Genomic DNA, 22,444 nt, shown 5'->3' on the forward strand with positions numbered 1-22,444 from the left:
TATTTTATTAAGAATTATCAAGCTGTGATGCTCAGTATGTGACTTAAACATGCTGGCTTGTTGTGCAGCACATTTAAAACATTTTAAAGCCTTTTTTTTTACGGTGACAGGAAAGAAACTTAAAAAGACTTACCGGAAATACACCATTAAAAGTGTCTTTTTTTCAGTCAAGCAAAGCCCATGAGCTCATAAATTAGCTGTTAACTGTTTAATACATCAGGTCAAATGCAGTGTATGTCTACTCATGTACTGTAACTGTGCCATGATGCACTGTCCAGTTATGATCCACAAACCTGTCAGCAGACTTCAGATGAAGTTGTCAGAATTAGATCTAAAGATGAAGCGGCAGACCCCGGTTTAACTCAGACTCAACAGGCCTATTAGCCACAACAGCTGAGTTTTAAAATAGCTCAGTGGAGAGCTAAACAAGCTTTTGTTGAAAGCTCAACATCTGGGATTGTGTCAGTCGCTAATTTTTAAGTTGATGAATTCAAATGCAACAGGGTGAGTAAACAGCTGAGGGAGCTGCAGTTTCAAAAGCACAGAGAATAATATTTGAAGCCGAATGTGTCTCCCTCTGCAGGTGAGAGCAACAAAGTCGCTTAGTTGAAAACGTAGACTTCGCTCCATATGGAAATATACTACCTCAATAAACAACCTCATGATGACTTTATCTCCCTGTTTGCATACTGCTATTCAGCTGTGGACCTATCACTGCTCTTCAGAGCAGCCCAGAAGCTGTCACCAGGTAATATTTGGCTTGAGAAATGAGGATTCATCAATTCACAAAATAGTGGCTGATAAATTTGCTGTAAACTCACAAATGAATGAATAAAATTAATGAATGAAGAATGAATGAATCAATCAATCAATCAATCAATCTATAAATCGATTTATTTTCTATGTATAGGTTGTGGATTATAATATTATTATTATACTTTAAATACAACTTAAATTCTGATTTGAAAAAGAGAGAAAAATGTAATACGTTACTTCCATCATGTATAACTATTTACCTCAATGTGTTGTAAGATTATATCAGGCATATCAGAGTTCATAATAAACTGAAAGCAGAACATTGCAGGTTCCCCTTTCCTCTAGTTTTCAATGAATCTATCATTATGATGTGGTATTTCCATATATATTACCCGTGTAAACGTGGGAAGAAAAGGGGAACTTGAGCAGGTTTCTATGACAACAGCTATAAACATACAGAAGCATGTGCAGTGTGAGCAGTGACTGACTCTGACTCATGGCTGTAAACTGACCGATTTGACGTGAAACGGAAAGCACCACCCTCCATGCTGATCCTCCCACTGGCAGGCCCTGTATTCTCACCACTGGATGGCACCAGAGCATCACCATGCCCAACTCCTTCCCAAGTTTTCTGCAACTATAAACTTATAAACTATGACTATAACAATCCCAATAACATTCTAAGCATGATATGGAAATCTGATATGAAAAAAACAGTAGTCTTACAGAGATCAGATGGGAATATTATAATGACTGAGAAAAAATAGGCCCAAAAATATAAAGGAATGTAGAAATTGATTTAATAGGGTTAGGATTATAAATATTTAGACAACATCCAGGTTGATGGAAACCTTCCTCAGAAAAAGAACCATCACCAAAAAGATGGTAAGAAAGATAACGTATGGGTTACCATTATCATACATGCTTAGATGGTTATACAGCAGATACATGTAATCTCATGTATAGACATGTAACACCCAGCCTATAACATTCCTTAGATAAAAACCTGATACTATCAGGGTGGGTATGCAGCATTTTAATTAGTTTATGAAGATAATGATTCCCATGATGACCACTTCATATCTGTTGTAGTTACTCATTTACAACAAGACAATACTATGAGCCAATCAAAAGGACTACATGTCTTTGACATTGCGTCTACTTTTTTGTTTTATGACTTGCAGACCTGTTCTCACACCTTGAAGCTCAACTTATAGGAAGACAGTTCCCAGAGGTATGTTGCCTCCCCTCCCCCCCAATAAAACAGGAGCGCCAAAGTGCTCATTGATGGTCGTAACGTATACATTGCGTGAGTTGCTTCTTTACTCCTGTTTGGATTTACTGTGGGATTTATTGCTGCTGCTACAGCAGCAGCTGAAGGCAAGTCTCTGGGCATCTCTTTATATTACATAATGATCCAGGCAGAGAAAGTCCGTGGCTTTAATTTTCACTTCAAAAATGTCTAAGAAAATAATTATCTTGATTTCATTTGAAATATTTTTTCCTACAGCTGCACATTTTTTAAGTTTTAATTGAGAGCGAGAGAGCGCCCCCTTCTGGAATGAAATTAATGGCAAGTATTAAGTCATGGCAAAAGTCATGGCATTACTTAGTACATGTAGCTTAAATGTACCCTGATGAATAAATGAATGCAATCTTTTTCATTAAAGTAGAAAATATGAAAGAAAACCTTCTACCTTTCTCCTGGTTTTTTAAATTTTGCTTTCTTATCATTTGCTGTGCATGTTTAAATTTCAATCAGGTACTGAATAATTCACTGAGGTGGAGATAATATACATATGAATCATAAAATATAGCAGAATTTGCTAATGCTTTCAAATAATTATAACTTTTATATTTCAAATATTTGCTTATTAACTCTCCTTCAGTGACCTTTATTTTGTTGCCCTGGGTTTCAAATCACAGGCAGGCTGCTCCAACCTAATTGTGCCTGAACCAGACAATTCTAAGCACGTCATAGTCTGCGTTGTGTTTACACTACAAACAAAAAAGGGGTGCTCAAAGCAGTACAGGGTGCGGTTTCAAAACACTGTGGAGTATTCTCCCAATAGGAGGGGCTCTGTGGAGTTTTCTGGTAAACAAACACGTTAAAATTTAGGGTTTCTCACCAAAATGCAATGATTATATTCCTAAGGTCCTTGTTGAGAGAATTTCCTTCCTCATGAGTTAAAATGTGTAAAATCCTACAGTGTTCACATCCATATTCTTCTCCACTGCTTTTCTTGGCTCGTTACCACCAACAAGTGTCTAATAGCATGAATCACTCCGCACACATTGATTATTATGATACTGCATTTTACAGGGAATTTCAAATTATTTTGTCTAGAGTCTAGAATTATTATCAGTATATGATTTCCCCATATTGTTATGAGGCTTATATTAACGCATTTAAATACAGGGAACAATGTATTATTATTATTATTATTAATATTATTATTATTATTATTATTATTATTATTATTATTATTATTATCATTATTATTATTAAATGTGTGAATAGGAGATTCTAAAATATTTGACAACTATTCAATCAATTAACTGAAATACTAGAAAACAATAAAGTGTATGAACCCCCAAAACATTCTAACCTCTATTTAGTCTGTGTGCATGGCTCATAGCAACAACCACGTGGTTTCACCGAACTGAAAACACAACAACAACAAGTAACTCCTCCCCCACCCGCCAAGGCCACACAGTACATCAGGCTCCACTCACCTGCACAACACATCTTACTGTACAAATATCTCTTTCTTTCTCCATATGAGCCCATCTCATGCAGACAATCCCCTCGCTCGCAATCCCATAATGTGGCCATTACCGGCCCCCGATGCAAGACCCCCCAGAAGCCCTCCGTGTTCCAGACACCCTGTGCCAGCTGGTTCGAGGGGTTTAAAAAAAGAAACAGGAAACACTTTCCAACAGATGAAAGGCGGACAGTTGGTCCTGCCCTCTTCATTAATTGCAACACGGAAGTTAACAAACAGGTGATTCGACGTTGTACTTTGCTCATAGTCTTTGTTCTATATACAATATACAATCTATAACTGCTGGACTCTTTTCTACTGTAATAACTGCGACTACAACAATGTTCTTTGTGTTATTATAATCTCTCTGTGCGTTGCCTGTACCTGTCTCCGACAGTTGTTCAGAGTCGGTGTTGATATTCCAGTTTTTGCACACACTAGCAGTAAAAAGAGGTGTTTAACATCCTCTGGGTGTGCTGGTTTATGTGACCGTTGTCATGTTCCTTGGCAGTTTTAATGCAGGCCTGGAGCAACAGAGACATGCTATTTCATGATTTCATTCTAATTTGGTTTTCCTCCTCTGGACCTTCTAGAACCTCAAATCTAAAAATCTGCAAGCATAACACATTCTCAGCTCTAAACTCACACGGTATACTAAAACAATAAAGCACGACTGCGCTACGATCACTAGTGCAGTCAAAGGAACGGCCTGCCTTACGTGACATGCACTCGCCCCTAGTGTCGCCAGTCAACTTTACAACAGGGCACAGCTGAGGCCTTCCTAGGTCACATTTAAAAGGGAAAGTGATCTAAATATGCTGTGTTCTCTCCTTACAGGACGCTGACCTCTGACACAGGACAGGAAACTCTCTGATCTCACAGAGTAGCATTTTGGGGGATGACCTGTCTTTTACATTCTGCCAGCAGCTGGTTAGCTTAGCTTAGCATAAAGACAGTGCAACACTATTTCTTGGCAAGGCACACTTACTCCCTCTGCAGATGTTCTGCTGGTTGCAACTTTGTGTTGACGTCATTTAAGAAAAACATTTGTGTCAAGTGTCCCGCCAAGATTTTGTTTCCTTTGGACGCAGCCGAGCTAGCTGTGTTTCCTGTCATTATGCTAGCTAGCTTATTATACAAGCTAAGTCTCTGTAGCTTCAAACAGAGCAGACAAACATGAGAGTGCTATCAATCTTTTGTACTCTAACTCTCGGAATGAAAATTATTACTGGCGTACTTCAGTCGGAATTGTAATTTTGGGACGTCGCTAACTGAACAGAACTGCCAGATTGGCCCTCTAGAGAAATGGAAACTGGATTGCGGCAACTTTTTGTTTATCTGGCCAATAACTTATGTTTTCTGTCGTACATTAATTACGGCATTCTGCATACAAAGACCACAGTCCAAAGGTGACATCGGCATCGTTAGGTAAACTGCTGATGTCACTGTATACTATATTTTATGCCCCAAGGAGAGCTGCGAAATACCCTGAGGGAGGTCACAAGAAGTATATACAAACTCCCAGCACAAGACCGGAAGTGTTAGTGGCTCACAATCCCCGGTGCTGCTTATAAATAATGAACATATGCGCCCCATGTGTATTTCTGTTTCACCAGCATCTGTTTATTATTCCCAGAAGACATACAAACTGTACCCACAGCCCCTTTGGGTTCCTATCGGCCCAGAGACACAAGTTCACTGTTTATGTTATGACTCATGTCCACTGGTTCACCGGGGGCGCCAGTCACAGTGGTGTAGCCATCTAGTACTGGAAACAAAACCTGCACACACACACACACACACACACACACACGTGTACAGTAAAGTAGCAGGGTTGCGAGGCTGTTTCCAGGAAAAAAGTAGACTTTTCCACAAACCAGGCTGAAGCCAGAGCCAGAGCTCAACCACCACGACCCACAAGGCTCTGTGTGGGTCTAACATTCATCTCTTAAAAGCATTTGTTTGGCAATATGCACGATTAAATGCTCCTTGTAGCGTTAGCATGTCTAACAGGACACCACCATACAAGTAAAATGATGACATGACACATTTTCTGACTACCAGCTCCTCAATTTCGATGTAAAGTCAGATATGATGTCGCTGCAACACCTGAATTGACAAATGGGAGATTGAGTGAGAAAATCTACTTTGGTACTTGGACGAAATGAGGAAGGGGAAAATTCCGTTTGACACGGAATACAAACTCCCTCCCTCATGACCTTTCGGCCGACCTCATTCCAACATTGTCAGGGGAGTATGTACAGATCTGTGTTCCCACCTCCGCGCACACAGCAAAGTACGGTGCATCCGACTGGACTCTCAGCGCTGGAGCATGCGATAGCTCAAGCTGCAGAACTAACTAGAGGACAGGCTTTGTCATCATGCTGAATGGATGCCAGCAGAAAAGGGGACAGTTAAGACCAGAAGGCCACAAGAGGACAGATAACAGGGGCCGGGAGCTGCATTTAACTCTTCAGTATCTCAAACAATAAAACATTAGCGGATAGAACCAATAACGTCAGCGTCATTATGCCAAATTAACTCTCGCATTGGCAATATCAGTCATCACAGATTAGAGTGATGTGCCTACAAAATATTGAATGTATACTTTATTGTAAAATGGTTCCTTTTAGTCATTTGGGCTGTGTCAAACTAATCTCTAGTAATATAGTATAGAAAAAGAATATTGAAGTACTTTATTATACATCTATATACACTATATTAAAGTAAGGCAGTGGACTGACCAGCAGACAGACTCCAGCCAGGATAAAAACTCAAGATGAGTCATTGAGTAACTTGGGATACATCCCACTGAATTAAAGATTAATTAAACACTTAGATTCACTGCCTATTCAAAGGCTGGCAGCCAGTCTGAGAACCGGCTGTGCCTCCAACCTGACAGGTGTACCAAACCAGCAAGAACATACAGACACGCCCACACGCGTAGAGCTTTGATCCACAACCAAACTTGACTGGACAGGTTTTGGGAGGGACCTAACCTAAGAAACTAAGTAATGGTTAGGACAGCGTTTGCCGTTCGACAACATAGGAAAGTTGAGCTTGACGGCTTCTAGACTGGTTTGTGTCAACACACTGCGACACGTCGGGCTGTCAAACTGTCAGTCTGTCAGTCTGGGGGCCAACTGCAATGTGAGCCAAACAGAAAGTCTCCCACGACAAGCATAATGGGCTAATCTCTCCGACATAGCCAGTTAAGAACAGACACTTTGTGAAACTGGCACGGAAAGGCCGGGTGGCACCCTGGACGGGTCGCAACGGACAGGTTTCAAGGTCACACATGAGAGTGACAAATGCACTGGGTAAACAACATACCGCATGAGAAGCTGTGTGTGGCCTGGTGGAAGAACTAATACAGATCGAAGAAGTAATAATAATGAAGACATGGCATGAACATAATAGATTAGACATAGGCAAAATGTATTTCCTCTATTTTTAACAAAGCATTTAGTGAGAGAGGAAGGGTATAAAGCAAACTCGTATCACATTTGAGACTTTGATGTTCCTCTCATTGCTTTTTGAACCTGTCTAAAATCCAAATTGTTTCAATATCTTGCAGCATGCAGCTCTCTTACCTTCCCTTTTGGGTTTTCTCAAGCACCAGAATACAATCAGGGAGACTAGGTGCCCCAAAACCACCAGGGCGGGGAGAGTGGGTCCTGGGGGGCTTGGAGGCATTTGTGGGGACAGAAAGAGATAAGGTAGAGGGGCTCAGGGGATGAGCCCGGGCTGTGGTGACAGGTGGGCCTTTACTGGGAGGGAGGGGAGGTGGGAAGGAGTGGGCCGGTGTGGGAGTGGCAGGGACATTTTAAAAAAAGGACGCCCCGAGCAGGAATTCCTCCTTCCCGGCCTAAAGCTATTTAGTCTTCTTCTTGTCTGCTTCTCCTGATTCATTCAGCTGTTTGCAGACCCTTGACTTATGTATTCTATACAATCAGAGCAACTGATGACTTTACAAAATGTCTTTCCCAAAGCACAGACTTATTATTGGTCAAAGAGCAAATAAACGCATCCGTACTTTCTTGATCCGAGTGTTGATGTCAATCCGTGTTATAAATAGGTAAGCCATCTTTCTCTTTCAATTTAGGAAGGAAGAAAAAAAGAACAAACGTGCGATTGTGTGGCTTATCAGATTCACCTCTGTGACTCACATACTTTAACAACTCTGCATTCTTTGGCAGATAACTCATTTCTGGAGAAGAGGCTCAAACCCAACGAAGCAAGGATGGGCAATAAAATCAGTTTTTTTCTTTTTGGTACCCCTCAAAATAATTTCTAATGAAGATCTTCAAGAAGCAAATGGTGACTTTTTAAGAATCACAACTTGGTGATAAAAAGGTTAGAAATACTACACATTTAAAGAGCACTCACTTTATTCTTGACACGACAATAATAACAAATGCACTTCGGCAGAAGCATTGGGATTGTACACTTTGATGGCAGATGGTTCTTCGAGGCCGTCTCTCACACGCGGACAAACAAAAAGTGTTTGAATATAAATAAATGACTCTCCGTATAAGTGCGTGTTGTTGCATCATGATTGACAGGAGAGACATCTCCTGAAGGGAGTGAGCGGGGAGGAGGTGACCCGTCTCACCTCAGCCCCTGTGCTCGCCCACATCTATCTAGATACCTTTAAATTAGGGAAAATAAAGAAGGCTGCCAACCTTCCTCCTGATTCACGTCAGTCACATAGTCGACATGTTTGGGAAAAAAAGGAAAACAATCTGCGCTGAAGGTTACTCTTAGTCAAAAGCGCGCGTCTGCCTTGTTTGAGTGCGTGCGCCAATCAGGGGAACACAACAAGACTTCACGCGGGCCGTTTGCCAAAATCTCACCGACGGTCGACAGCCACACAGACAAACACAGTTAGACACGGACAGACACGCCACGGCAACCCCACTCTGTGGACCTACCAGGTATGATCTTCATCTAAGAAACGGTACGGGGAGGAAGAGGAGGACGAAGGGCGAAGAAAAAGAGATATTTTACAGAGGGGGAATGAAGAGGACAGGAGAGGCTCCTGTTTGATTGCGCTGAACTGCCTTGTTTCTCCTGTGTTGAATTTTGACAGGCTGCGCCTGCTGCTTGGATCCGTCAGCCTGCTCTCCGGTGGCCAGGGGAGGAGGGACGACACGCCAAGGCAGGGGGCAGGGGCGAGGGGCGAGGGGCTCGGAGGGGCTGAGAGGGGTGGGTGGCCAGGGGGAGTGGGCTGGAGCTGACAGAGGGTTATAAATATCCACCAGAGCCAGATGATCACACAGTGTCACAGTTAGAAACTGATGGAAGAGCTCTGGCGGGACACTTGGCTACACTCGCCCCCTAGAGACATCATCCACAAACACAAGCCTCCCTCCCCGTCTCCCCCTCCCTCCCTTCCTTCCCATGTCTCTCTGTGATGATGATGACGATGATGGCAGGTTTATTCTGTGATCTTAAGTCACAGCTCTCAGTCAGAAAACAGATCTCAACATATGCTAGAGGCAACATTTTGGCAAAATATTGTCAGCACTTACAAAAGTAGACTCATCGCTTGAATGATGCCATACAGTCTGCGGGTCACTCGATGACGAAGCTAAATATGACATGGGATGGAACGTGATACATTCAAATAAAGACTGAAAACTAAAATTGAAAACTGAGAGCTCAGACTGATGGAATAATTCTTAAATCAGGAACGCCACACACTGTGTTTAGCGATGGACTGATTGCGAGAGTTTATCCCCCCATCACTTTTGGGATCACAACAATGCACAACATTCTCTATATATAGTGTTGTCTAATAAATGCATATGGCTCAGTGATGACAACTGGTTTCACTTCTCTGTAATGCTAAAAGCAATTCCACGCACTGTCTGGAGGGTAGAGCGGGGGATTGTCTGCTCTGATGAAACACGGCCACTATAGACGGATGCCCTGTGTGAAACGCAGCCAGCTATACTGAGAAACTGTGGAGGGGCTTTACGGAGGATCGCGGGGAATTCCTCCCCCTTACATCCTCTTGTGCCTCCACAAACTCTGGAACTTTACTGAGCCTCACGCTCACGCCATTCATGTTAGGACACAGAGCCAAAAAGGTATTCCGAGCTTGTGTCCAGAGGGGGATACCTCTCGTCTCAATCTACATCCACATACTGCTGGAGCTGCATGTTGCAAACACAATCCTGACCAAGCAGGCGGGGAGGTCTCTCTGGAGAACATTAAGTCAAAATGTAAAAGTCACATTTAAGAAAAAGGCTAAACCCGCTCTACAGAATACTGACAACATATGGGCTGAAACTATTTGTCCAACTCACTCACATTGAAGCTGAGTAAGTCCGCCCCTGTAATACGGCCCAACACGCACCCTGGGAAATGACTAACATCATAACCATGTCGACCAAACCCTCAATATATTCCACATGTTATCTCTCTGTTTCTGGGGTTCGGTCGAGTCAGTTAACTGATATGTTGTTATAACACATTTCTCATTCTGCCTCACTGTCCAGCCCCGAGTCATTATGTTGCAATGGACTGCTTTTAAATGTGAACTCATTGCTCACTACGTCCTTCAAATCTGGAGGCTCACACACAACTTTACACCGTGATGTCCTGTCTTCACACATCATTTGCTTCTTCCAAAAAGTCCCATTTTTAAACCAATATAGGTATACAGATTCTTGTTTCACATTTTAAACCCTGATTTAAGGGAAATAATGCAGCAGCTTTGAAGGATTAAGTCGCCCACTCAGGTTTCACTCGGACTTTTCAGTCCTGGCACACACCGTTGTGTCATTAACACCTCTTCATTGTCAAAGTGTTTGCTTGGTGCGCATGTGTCTCCGATTTATGATATGTAGGGCGATGACGCTTGCGAGTGCAATAACATATTAGTCAGCAGTAAAAGATAGGGCACGACGGCTAAGATCATTTACTTTGTTTTGAGCAAAACAACGCCGGTGGTCAACAGCAGCAGCAGCAGCGGCAGCAGCACTTCCAACCCCGGCTACTGAGAGATAGCATGAGATAAACATAGATTAATGTCCCCCATTCTTTCTTTTTTTCTACTCAAAAGGGTCAGGCTCATAACTGAAGTTCCTGGTGAGTCATAGCACCATAATGAGAGGCACAAAGCTGCAGCGTTCTGTAACTCATCATTTAATCGGGCGTGATCTGAGAGATAAAAAAAAAGGAACAGAAAACAACAACAAAAAAAACTTTGTGTGGGCAGAGTTTAATCACCCTCTCAAGCATGTCCATTTCAATCAAAGCACAAAAGGCACATCATGTCAAAGCGTTCACTTGCGCAAGTCAGTTTTTCCAAATCCCTACATTCCCACATTTCTCCCAGTTCCCACATCCCTGACGCAATAAAAGAGGGACAGGAATCGTTGCAAGACAAAAGCAGACATGCCTAACTGAACCCAGGGTGTAACTGAGTGTGCTGACAGCTATTTGATTATCTAACATACCAAGAATACCACGCTCAGGAGGATCACAGCACAAAAAAACTGTAAGTCTGCAAACCACGACACTGTCTAGCAGTTCTCATCATACTGTATCTGAGGTAAAAACAGTGTTTTACTTCAGTGCAGAATAATCTGGCTCATCCAAAGTGTTTGTAACCAAACAGAAAACAAGGCTTGTCCACTTTATGATGTGAAACATGCATTACTTTTTGTATCAGTTTAATCAGAACTGATTATAGTTGCAGCATCTCATATGTGACAACTGATAATGGTTGGTAATGGACAGCAGATGTCAGCAGTGGGTCACTGAACACTCTGGTCATCTGACAGATGGCTGGTGCTGTACACATATCTGAGAGTGCCACAGAACTCCATCATTAAAAGCATGTATTTTTCGTGAATGTTGAATTTGTTGTTACATGTTGAAGCAATTCATTTAAGTTCTGTTCATGATAAGATGCATGTGCTGATTTATTGTAGATGTGAGTCATTACATACACATTTATCTAAGTGGAAAAGGGGATTTTTTTCCCCCTCTTGAGGACCAAAGATTGAATAAAAGGAATAAGGCTGCTAATTGAATCCAGATCAGCTGACACGTGTGGAACCAAACAAACACACCCTGTGAGCTGTGAGCAAACTGTTCCAACTTCCTGAATCTGTGTCCCGTCGCGCGCACACCCACAAGACAACGCCCATGCATGTGAAGTCCTTGCTGTACACCCGAATGCCCATGATAACAAAAAAGCACGCAATTTCCCATTTTGTTGATGTCTCACATTACATATCCAGATCCAGATTCCAGAGTCACATGAATATGATTCAGCATCGTGATTCATGAGTTTCACTTCAGCAGAACTAACCACACCACCAAATGGCTACTTTTTTTCCAGGGCGTCCTGGAACTGTTATTTTCCAGATGCAACAAAAGGAGGCCTGCATACTGTTATCTCAGTCTACATAACTCCCGTATCCTACGCATGCCATTGCATAATGGTATGCACGGGGGCATGTTTGTCTACCATACAAGACAGGCTGAAAAGAGAACCAAAAAAAATAACCAACCACAGGACACAAGCCAGTGCCAGAAAACCAGTCTTACTGGAGCAAAGGGGACAAACGCTCCCAAAAGCACCACACTTCCCTGCCTTTGGCTCCTTTCACTCACACACAACTGTCTCTGCAGGGACGAGGCGAGGCTGAATCTCAGTAAACAGCCCCACCTAGTTGGAATGACTGCAGGTCTGCATAATATACCTTGACTCACACTCTGAGGTTGTGCCAGAGATTACTGTCTTCACCGACACGTGCAGATTTTTATTTTTCCCCAAACGATGAAATCCCCACCCCAACAAAAAGTGTGATATGTGGGTTTGTTTCACAGGATATAAGAGCCACTGCAACATGCTTTGCATGATAACATCATAGGTAAGTTTTAGTTTGTACTTGAGAAGTGTAGCTTTATATCCAGCTTTCTAAGAATGACTTTCTTGTGTGAAACTTGTCAGTGTCTTGAATACGCTACAAGGACTTTGTTACAGATACTCCTCTATTTTGACACCCAGATAATTAAATCACAGCCACATTTCAACCGGCTCTTCTCATCAGCTCACTGAAACTACTTCTAAAGCCTCTCCCCCACGGCACGCAGTAGAAGCCGGCCTCGGCTACATGCAACGTTAAGCCATAAACTGTAATTAAATCACCCCAAATAATGCTTTGCAAGAGAAGCGAGAGACAGACAATTACAGTATGTTAACGCTCCCCGGAGTATGAAGTGCTTTAAAGCACATCTCATTGTTGCGGGGCAACAAAAGAGCCGTCATCAAATCCCCTAACTAAGACCTCCCACACTTCAAAGAAAGGTGGGACCCTAGCGGCGAGAGTAACTACACCACATGCACAGTGAGAGTTGGGCACGGTAGGAAGTAGGTTAATTGGTGCACATTAACACAAACCTTCAATGAAGTGAGGCCATGTCTTCTCCTCTGGCTCGTCCAGTGAGTGGTCCCAGGTCTCCTCAGGTGATGCCCCATGCGGGGGTGGCGACAACAAAAGTGACCGCTCTATGGCGATTGCTTCCAGAACGTCCAGTTCCTCTCCTTCCTCCTCAGGTTGCTCAGGTGGAGGTGGTGACTGCCCCCCGGTTGCATCGGGACTAAGAAGCTGCTTGACCTCAACTATTTCTTCAACCACTACGATTTTCCTCTTCATGGCGGCCTCGTCTGTGTCAGAGCTTGCAGACTCACAGGTGTCCCCCAGGTGAAGCTGGTTGGCGGCGGGTGTGGCAGTGGCAGAGGGTGTGTCCTCCTCCAAGTCACTCTTCTTCTCTTCCTCCTGCTTTGAGGCCTCGGGTGCAGAGAGCCCTTTCTCTGTGCTGCGCTCTGCTGCCTGACTGGTTGAACGTTGTGCAACTCTGGGAGGCTCCTCTGGCTCGTCGAGGGGGCTGGCCTGTGCCTGAGCTGCAGCTGCCTCTGCCGTTAGCGCTGGTGCTGCTGACGCTAACTCTCCGGCTGCGGGTGCTTCCCTCGCAGTGGAGGATGTTTTTGGTTTCGGAACCTCCCGCTCGAGTTTTTCTGCAAAGAGCGGCGCTGGCTCCACCTCCCCTTTGTCTGCCGGGGCCTCACAGAGCACAGCTGCTGCCTGCATGGTTTCCTCACTGCACATTCTTTCAGGAGTCATCTTTGGAGAAACGCTCAGCTCCGTCGCCCCAGAGGTCACGACACGGCCCTCATTTAGTGTAGCCGTGGGCAATGGTGTAATATTAGTGGAGAGCAATGCTTCTGCTTCAGGCAAAAGCACAGGCTTTGTGTTTAGGGTGTCTGTTACTGGTGCCTGCGCCTGCTTCTTCCCTTTTCCTTTCTTTTTGCCCTTTGAAGATTCCTCCGCAGCTTTCCCTGTGATTATTGGGGCTTTAGTCTCACCTATTTGTTTCTGAGATTCTGACGCCACTGCAGGGCTTTTGACTTCAGGTTTAGGACTTGCTTGTACAAGGTCCACTCGAGTTATTTTCTGCACCGTCACTGTTTCCACTTTAGTCACGGTCATTCCCTCAGATTTCACTGGCTCCCCGTGGGGTAATTTGGCACTCAACTTGTCCTCGGGGAATACTGTTATTTTGCTGACACGGCTTCCCTGAGCCTTCCCTTTTCCTTGTGCAACCTCTGGAAGCTCCACTGGGGGCACTGTTGGGCTCTGATCTGATGGTAGTGATGCTGCGTCTGAAATACTCTGGTCCTCAGTTTGTTTAGGGACTTCTTTTATTTTTCCTCCGTCACTATCTACTTTAGCCTGAGTCTTATTTTCCTCTACACGTCCCTGAGTCTTAATCCTGGTAGTCACAGCCAGTGGCTCGGAGGTAATCACTGGTGTGGGTTGGAGGGTATTTTCAGACACCTCCTCTGGGAGCTTGTCTACACTGGGTTTTTCTTTCTCCAACTTTAAATCAAGCTTTTCCTCTGCATTGATACTCATGGATATATCACCTAACGCTTTCTTCTTTTTCCTTTTTGATTTAGAGCTCCCCTCACCCACCTGTTTGGTTTCCATAACTACCTCCACAGGGGCAACATTTTGACTGAGCTCACGGGAAGCGGAACCGTTTTGCGCTAAAGTGATGCCCTGTACGGAGACTTTAGCGGCCTCCGCTGGCGCTATTTTTTCATCTTTCTTGACATGAGGAGTCACCTCTACACTAGTCTTCTCAGTTTTTGTAATAATCTCTGATTTTGTAGCTCTCCCCTTGATGGTTTTTGCATCTTCAGGACTGGCCACGGTTGCAGAGAGTGTTGTTGTGCTAATGGTAGTTTTAACTGTGAGTATTGAGGACTCATCAGCGTTGGGCTTTGCAGAGAGATTCACCGAGGTCACTTTAGCATCGATGGGCTCCTGGGTCACTTTAACCTTAGAGATCTCCTTTACTGGCCTGCTGGTCTCCTGAGTGACAGTTACTTTGGTAGTTGTCTTGGCCTTCCCCATATCTATTTTGGATTCAACTGGGGTCTTTACTTCTGCTGGTTTAATTGGTTCCTCATTAACCTTTGCTCTTTTATGCTTCTCATCCTTGGCATCTTGGTTGACAAGTTTTTTGATGACAGTTGTGGTTGTGGTGGAGGTGGTAACAAGCTTGGTGGTTTCCGGAGCGGCAGCCATTGTAATAGCTGTCTGGGCCTTCATGCTATCAGCTGCAGCCTTGACTTCTGCAGATTTAACTGGATCCACAATTACCCTTTTTGTCTTCTCACCGACATCCTTGGCAGGTTTTGTGATGACGGGAGCTGCAGTGCCAGTAAGGAGTTTGGAAGGTTCTTGAGAGGCAGCAATTGTGATAACTTCTGCAGCCCTCAAGTTATCAGTTGCTGTTTCAGCCGTAGCCTTGACCTCTGCAGATTTAACTGGACCCACAATCACCTTCTTCGCCTTCTCCTCTTTGACCTCCTCTGCATCAGGAAGCACTGTGATAGCCGAATAGCTTGCTGCCATATAACTAGGCTTCATGGAAGCCTTTTCATCAGCTACCTTAAGCTTCTCTTTATTTGTTTTGGGAGTAGAGGGTTCAGCTGGAATCTTTGATGTTGCAGCACCTGTAGCCTCGGCGACAGCAGCCACAGGTAATGGCAGGGCTGTTTTGGAGGACATTGATGTCAGGGTGGTCTGCTGCACATCCTGTTTCCAAGCTGCTCTCTGACTCTGGACAGAAATTGGTGCTGTCTCCTTTTGGACACCGGCTGCTCTTCTCTCCTGTGATGTCGCTACTGGCTTCTCGCTGCTCTCATCAGGTTGCTGACGAGAGACTCTCCTCATCTTGCTCTCCTCCATCACCGATGCCTCACTTCTAAAGTTGGCTCCCCTCCTAAACAGAGGCTGAGGCTGGTCCTCCACTTCCCATGATGCTTTTGGCCTGACTGGTTCTGCAGAAAGGGGACGACCCCTAAACCTGGGGGTCCTGTCAGAGTAGCTCTCTTTTTCTCCAGGACCCATCATCTTATGGCGGTAACCTTGACGCTCAGCCATGGACTCTTGGCTCTCTTCTTCACCCCTGCGTCCTGGCTTAGGGACATAAGATGTAGGTCCTTCTACGGTTTGGACCCTTGCAGCCCGCTGGCCGATTGCCAGGTTGGTGACTGGCTTCCTGAACCTCTGCAGGGAGGCAGGAACGATCTCAGAAGGCAGGCGGAGGTAGTCACGCAGGTAAACAATGCCCTCGTTGGTGAGGTACCAGTAGAAATGTCTCCAGGCAAATGTCTCCTTCACATAGCCTCGAGACTTGAGAGACCCCATGGCACGGATTACTTGTAGGTTGCTCACACCTTCTACCTCAGGGTGCTTCATCTGAGGCCTCTTATCCTTCTTGGACACCATGACACCATCTCTAAACAGGACCTCATAGATGGCCCTCAGCTCCCGCAGGGGCATCAGCATTCCAGCAACCATTGTGCTTTATGTCAGTATGCTCTCTCAAAGCAAAACTGAAAAAAGCATGAAAAGGAAGATAAATAAGACAAGCTCACGTCTTGTTGAAAGAATCCAGTGGCAAAACCGGCTGTCACGTGCTTCATTCAATTAGAAGAAACAAAAATGAAAGAAGTAATCCTGACAATCTTTTGTTCTTACTTTCGTTTCCTCCTCGTTCTTCCCGATCCTTTGGATATTGTGAAGAAGAAAAAAAGAATATTCCTCTGTGAAGTCTGACTCAAACAAAGTCAAAAGTGTGCTGTTCTCCCCCCCCCTTACATTCAGCGTGGCTGGGAATGAACAGTCTCCGTTCTGCCGAAATGGCAATGACAGAATGGAAGAGAGGGAGAGTGTGTGAGAGAGTGTGTGAGAGAGAGAGAGAGAGAGAGAGAGAGAGAGAGAGAGAGAGAGAGAGAGAGAGAGAGAGAGAGTGAGAGAGAGAGAGAGAGAGAGAGAGAGAGAGGCACACTTCTCAGTCTGGCTCCTCCTTCTCTCCCTCTTATTTCTTAGGAAAAAACGGCATGGAAAAAAATTCTCACTAAAGTAAATAGTACAGCAGGAAGCGGGAACGCTAAGAAAAAAGAAAGCCCACGTAATAAACGGATTGAAATAAAGACAGCGAAGAGTCAAATGAATGGAGGAACACACCTATGAAGGGTGTTTGAGCACATGCTCGGTGGCACTAGCACTTTTGCGGAGACGCCCACACACACATGAAAGCACACGCCTCTAAACACACATTACAGTATTACCAGACACACACCCTTTGGCATGTCACACACACACACACACGGCCCACTATATTGCCTGGTCTAAACAGGGATCAGTTTATAGAAGGAACTTGGCATGCATCCATCCTGCTCCGGCTTCTATGCAGGTTATCAAGTACAGGGTGTCTAATTTTACAAAATTCCCCGATCAGGTATCACAGAGGAGCATTAACTCTACGCGCAAAGGTGTGGCTTTCACGTCTCATGTCACACAGTCTTCTGGATGTGTATAGGTGCTATTTGAAGAAGGAAAAAAAAGCATAAATCACAATGGATGTATTCTGGTGTCCTGGATTATGACGGAAAAAGACAAAACTGGCATGAACTGGTAGTTCGGCATGTCCCAGAGAGACAGACATTAGGCTCAGTTTTATTCATGTCTGTGTTTGTCTGAGTGTCACCAAGTCAATAAAATGACACAGACTGATCAGCGTTTCCCCTCGCAGCTCATTAAAGTGATGCAAGAGGCTGCAAACCCGCCTAAAGTTGTGCTGCTGCTTCAGACGGGCTAACATTTAGCCCTCACGCCTCGATTTAGCAGGGATCTGAGAATCTGCCTTGCACAACTATAAAAAGAGCCGCGTGTTGTAGCTAACCTTTTCAGCACTCTCAGGAACATATCGGATTTCTATCCCTAGTTTGCTTCTCTTCACTCTCTTCTCTACATCTGTCTCCGGTTCGTCTGCCTCCGTGTCAGCGTGTCCTCTCACGTCCCGCGACCAAGCTGGAAGGAAGACTGGCCATTGTCGCTTAGGGCAGAGAGGAGTACACGGTGCTGTGCTGGAACACGGCGATCTGGTTGCGAAATTATAGTGGCGAGGAGCTGATGCATTCCGCCTGCTGTTTGAAACCACACACGCTATTACACATCCAAACACTGGTGGTAAAACTGTTTTCATTTTGTTCGCCATGGCAACAGTCAAATGAAGTGAACCAGCTTGAGCGAGTCTCATATCCGCTTTCAGGGCCGTAAATCTGTTGTCCTGGACAGCTGGACTACACTCTCATTTATCACACCACTATTTGCAAAAGACACTGATCTGAAACAAGCCATTTAACACGCAGTCACACTTTCATCAGCAACCAAGAAAACTATAGGGTTTAATTGTAGTCTGTGCTTAACAAACTCATTAAATATGAACATGTTCAAAATAGTTGCTGGAAGTACTGTAAGTGAACATAATTTCTCTCTGTTAATGCTGTCATGAAAACAATTCCTATCACTCAACAGTTCTTAAACGTCTTTGTTGTCATGCCCCAGGCCATGTGTGTACTCCACCTCCAGCAGATATGCGAGATTGAATGAGGCATTCCTCTGTGTTACGAAACAAAGGTTTTATCATTGACATGCTGCAGTTTGCCCGATATTGAAGCAAAAGTGGTGGTGGTTGTTGCAACTTCTTAAAGCTGAATGTGTATGGGCATGTGTGAATCTGCAAGCTTGGGTTTGAATAAGTGTATCAAAGTGACATTAAGAGGATAATTAAGCATTTTATTACTTAACCCATTTCTTTTTTATCCTTTTTTTTGTTAGTAAAGCGGTCATAAAAAACAACATACTTCTAACAAACAAACAAAAAACATGATACGCCAGTCATCTATGTGTTAAAACTCAAGCCTGGAGCTATCTCATTTGGCGTAATCTGCATCACCATGCATGGTGCTTTGCTCTCCTGGCCCCACACCAATGTGATTTCATGCACTGTTTATGCACAAAGTGCTCAGTGAACTTCAAACTTCCCACAGTGACCCTTATTCTGGCTCGTGGCCCGGTCCCCTTCGGCCATCCAGTTATTAAATATGCCCGCTTCTAGGTAAATACTGTATCGCCGGGCCTGACCAAGCCTGGCTATGGACAGGCTGCTGCTGCTGCCTTTAACAGCGACTTGGTGGTTACAATAGCTGTGGGAAGGTTTGAGGTTCCGTTAGCAGCATAATAAATGATCAGAAATAGACTGCAGGGAAAGCTCGCTATAGAACCGAAGCGGTTTAATTTCATTTAGTCTATAAACAGATTGTGCAGCAACAGGCAACTGCAAATGGAAACATGATTTGATTGATTGGAGCAGATAAAAGAGCAATAAGACTTTGGGGAAGAGTATTTGAATAGTTTCCTGGTTTAGGAGTCTACTTCTGCTTCGATGTCTCAGACCTCCACAAGTCCCAGAATAGACTTGTCACCACCAAGTGAGGGTGGCTGGCGAGCGGCCCACTGTAAAGGCCTGCACCTCCGGGGTCTATTGGTCCGGCACACGTGCCCTCCTTTCTGACATCAGATACAAGCCCCCCGTCCACTTCCAGGGAAAGCAAAGGTCAGCAGATCCTTTCCTACCCACTAATGTCAGCACTTACGCTAGCAGAAATTAGCGTGGAGACCCACCTGTGCTGATACTGAAGAACATGTTAGAATGACAGGTCCTACCAATGAATGTCACCAGTAATTCCAGTTTAAAAGTCAACGTTCTACTATCAAGTCATTGCAGTTTACAACAAGGCTTAATTGAGCTTGTAAAGTGGGGACAAATGCAATAAGTCTCAACCATCTGTCAGCCACTGATGACACACTGAAGCTTTCCAGCCAAGCAGTAGGAACTCATTCTCACATACTTCTTTGAATCACTACAGGCTGAAAAGGGATTTAAACATCTTGTTTGGAATCATGACACTGCACTTTTGTACTTCAGACGAATTATTCTGAAATGCATGAGAGAGCCTTTTCTGTTTGGACAATTAGCCTCTTTTCATTTGAGCAGCTTGTTCCCTGGCTGAATATAGTTAGGAGAGTGACTCCATCAGTTGGGGGACAGCTGTGGCCCCTGACGGCATGTTAGATCACAAGCACCTCCGACCCAGGAACCTGCTAAAGTTAGAGATTGTTGTAAACAGCTTCATATGGTCGAGGGGGGGGGGGGGGGGGTGTCACCACTGTAATTATAGGCTTTCCCAGCAGTCAATGCTGAATTGATGCTTTAACTAATTATAAAGTAATTAACTTTAACTGGTGAAATAAAAAATACAGAAAGTTACTCATCAGCCAATGACTGTGGCACTGACTTCTCTTGTCATCTGAGAAAATGGTGAAGGAAGCACTTATAAACACAGACAAGGGAATTTGGACCGGTTGCAGTTTGCCTACAGGTCAGAAATGGGCATTGAAGAGGCTGTAGATACCCTGATACATTATATTTTGACTCAACTAGGGAGCTAAGGCCTTTGTTCGACCACATCAACCACACATTTTTGCATAAAAATGACTTGGCGTCCATGGCATTGATCCCAGCCAATTTTTTTTTTTCTTCATAGTCCACAACATGTGAGGGTTAATGTGTTATCACACACTCCTTTATCCTCCACTGGATCACCTCAGGGCTGCGTCATCTCACCACTTTTATGTGTTTAATATACAAATGAGTGCAGGAGCCAACATGTGGGGCGTCATAAAATTATTATAGACTGTCATTGTCTTCTTGTAGGGATGATGATGGTCCTGTAGTGGGGGAATTCACCGACTGCCATTGGTCTTTTTAAATGGTTGAAAAAAAAAATTATTCGTGTTGTATTTACGTAGTTTTTTGGGTTCTGTGGTACAATTATACCACTGACACTATTTATTGGAGTTCTTTGTGTTGCTGTTGTGTGATTGTTGTCTGGAAACTGCCGGCTGTACAACAAATTGCCCCTTTGGGGATAGTAAAGCTTTCTTAAACCTTGAAGACATTTCAGTTGTACTTTGTATTTGTGCTAATGTGTGCATGTTAACACACTCAAAAAAGATATAGTTAGTAATATGCAGTTTTAAGGCAAAATCTACATATCATACATATTTTCTCACATTATTTCCTCATTATTTCCTCGTCTTGCATGTCGTACTGACTGTAAAGACCTGTGGGACATGTGATCCGTGGCTATATATAAACTTGACTTGTTGACTTGACAATTGGAACATGCTGATTAAAGGCATGTGGGGCATTACTCCTACCCTCAGACAACCTTGACTGATATTTGTATGTGACAGCATGAACTACATACAAATGCAAGAGGGGACGAAGCTTTGAGGATTAACCCCCGGCCACTGACTAGTCCCTGGCCACTCTGGGCATAATTGGGTTGATCTAGTGGTTAAACATTGATGAATTGCGAGTGGCACATTTAGCCAAAGGGACTAGGGCCAGTAAAAAAAAAAAAAACTATATATGCCCTACCAAACACAAACCCACAAAAGTGTGTTAAACCACAGAAGTGCTTCAGACAAAGAAGCACTGTGTGTCGAGAGCTGTTGAGCATGTGGAGGGAGAACGAGAAGTGTCTTTGGCATTCCTCACACTGTTACAAAAATAAATAATCATCCGTTCTTGGATGACTGTGGTTAAAAAAAAAAGAAGTGGGGCAAATTACAGTAGAAGGAGGAAAATTCTTTGCTGTGTTCAGAGCAGAGGGGCAAAAAACAATGGACAAAGTAACGGTCTGAAATCAATCAAGACACGATAGAAACTGTTCCTGCTGCTTTGCCAACACTTTTCTTGCCCCATAAATATCTTTGGAGTTATATAAGGCTCGAAAGAAAATTATTTCGGGGGTAAAGGCTTAAGCTAAGCAATATAAAACTGTGCTGACGTCACAAGTGGAAAAGCCAGCTCTTGGCTTTTGTCTCGCTAATTTACGCATAAATGCGCACGGAAAATCTATAAACTGATGTGCGCTTGAGGTAAAAAATGACAGGCCCTGCTTGTGTTCTCAACTCCACGAGTCACGGATCACACCGACTTTTCCTTTTCCAGAGTGGAAAGAAATTAAGTCACAGATTATGCCTCCCTTCACCCTCTTTACTGACCAAAAATAAGCAGGGGCGCCCAAAAACAGTGCCAAGTCCCTTTCGTTCTCTCTCTCTCTCTCTCTCTCCCTCTCTCTCTCCCTCCTCCTCTCCTCTCCTCTCCTGATAGCCGAGGGATCTGTGTGTTCAGCCTTACAACGCCCCCTGCAGCCTCTCAGACCTTGACAGGGGCCGGCTGCCCACGAGGGAGTAAACGAGGACAAACTGAAAGCAGTAACGTGACAGATGTGTCATGTCTAACACTGGGAGCAGCGTCTGCTAATGACGGATAATGTTCCCTGTGATTGATGCAGAATATGCCAAAGTGTTCCTCACTCCCAAAAGTCTACATCTATTATCCAGCGCTTATATTCCTCCTGCAAAGCTTCTTGCCATACCGTAATAGAAATCAGCTTTTGGTTG

At 44.1% G+C, this 22,444-nt stretch overlaps 1 protein-coding gene across 13 annotated transcripts in view; it reads right to left on the bottom strand.

The window, feature by feature from the left end:
- plecb (plectin b) overlaps window positions 1–22,444 on the bottom strand; it is a 111,233-nt gene that overhangs the window by 40,144 nt on the left and 48,645 nt on the right. For 4 of the 13 annotated variants that reach the window (XM_084027243.1, XM_084027242.1, XM_084027241.1 and 1 more), the window contains exon 1: window positions 12,946–16,490. The exons of 8 other annotated variants lie outside the window; for them this stretch is intronic. In XM_084027243.1, the coding sequence (XP_083883369.1) occupies window positions 12,946–16,420 (3,475 nt within the window). In that variant the 5' untranslated portion in view covers window positions 16,421–16,490. Of the gene's footprint in view, window positions 1–12,945; window positions 16,491–22,444 lie in introns of those variants that run through there. One more of the 13 variants, XM_084027248.1, reaches the window with a different exon arrangement.

Source organism: Eutrigla gurnardus, assembly GCF_963514095.1.
Source record: "Eutrigla gurnardus genome assembly, chromosome: 14".
Taxonomy (NCBI): Eukaryota; Metazoa; Chordata; class Actinopteri; order Perciformes; family Triglidae; genus Eutrigla; species Eutrigla gurnardus.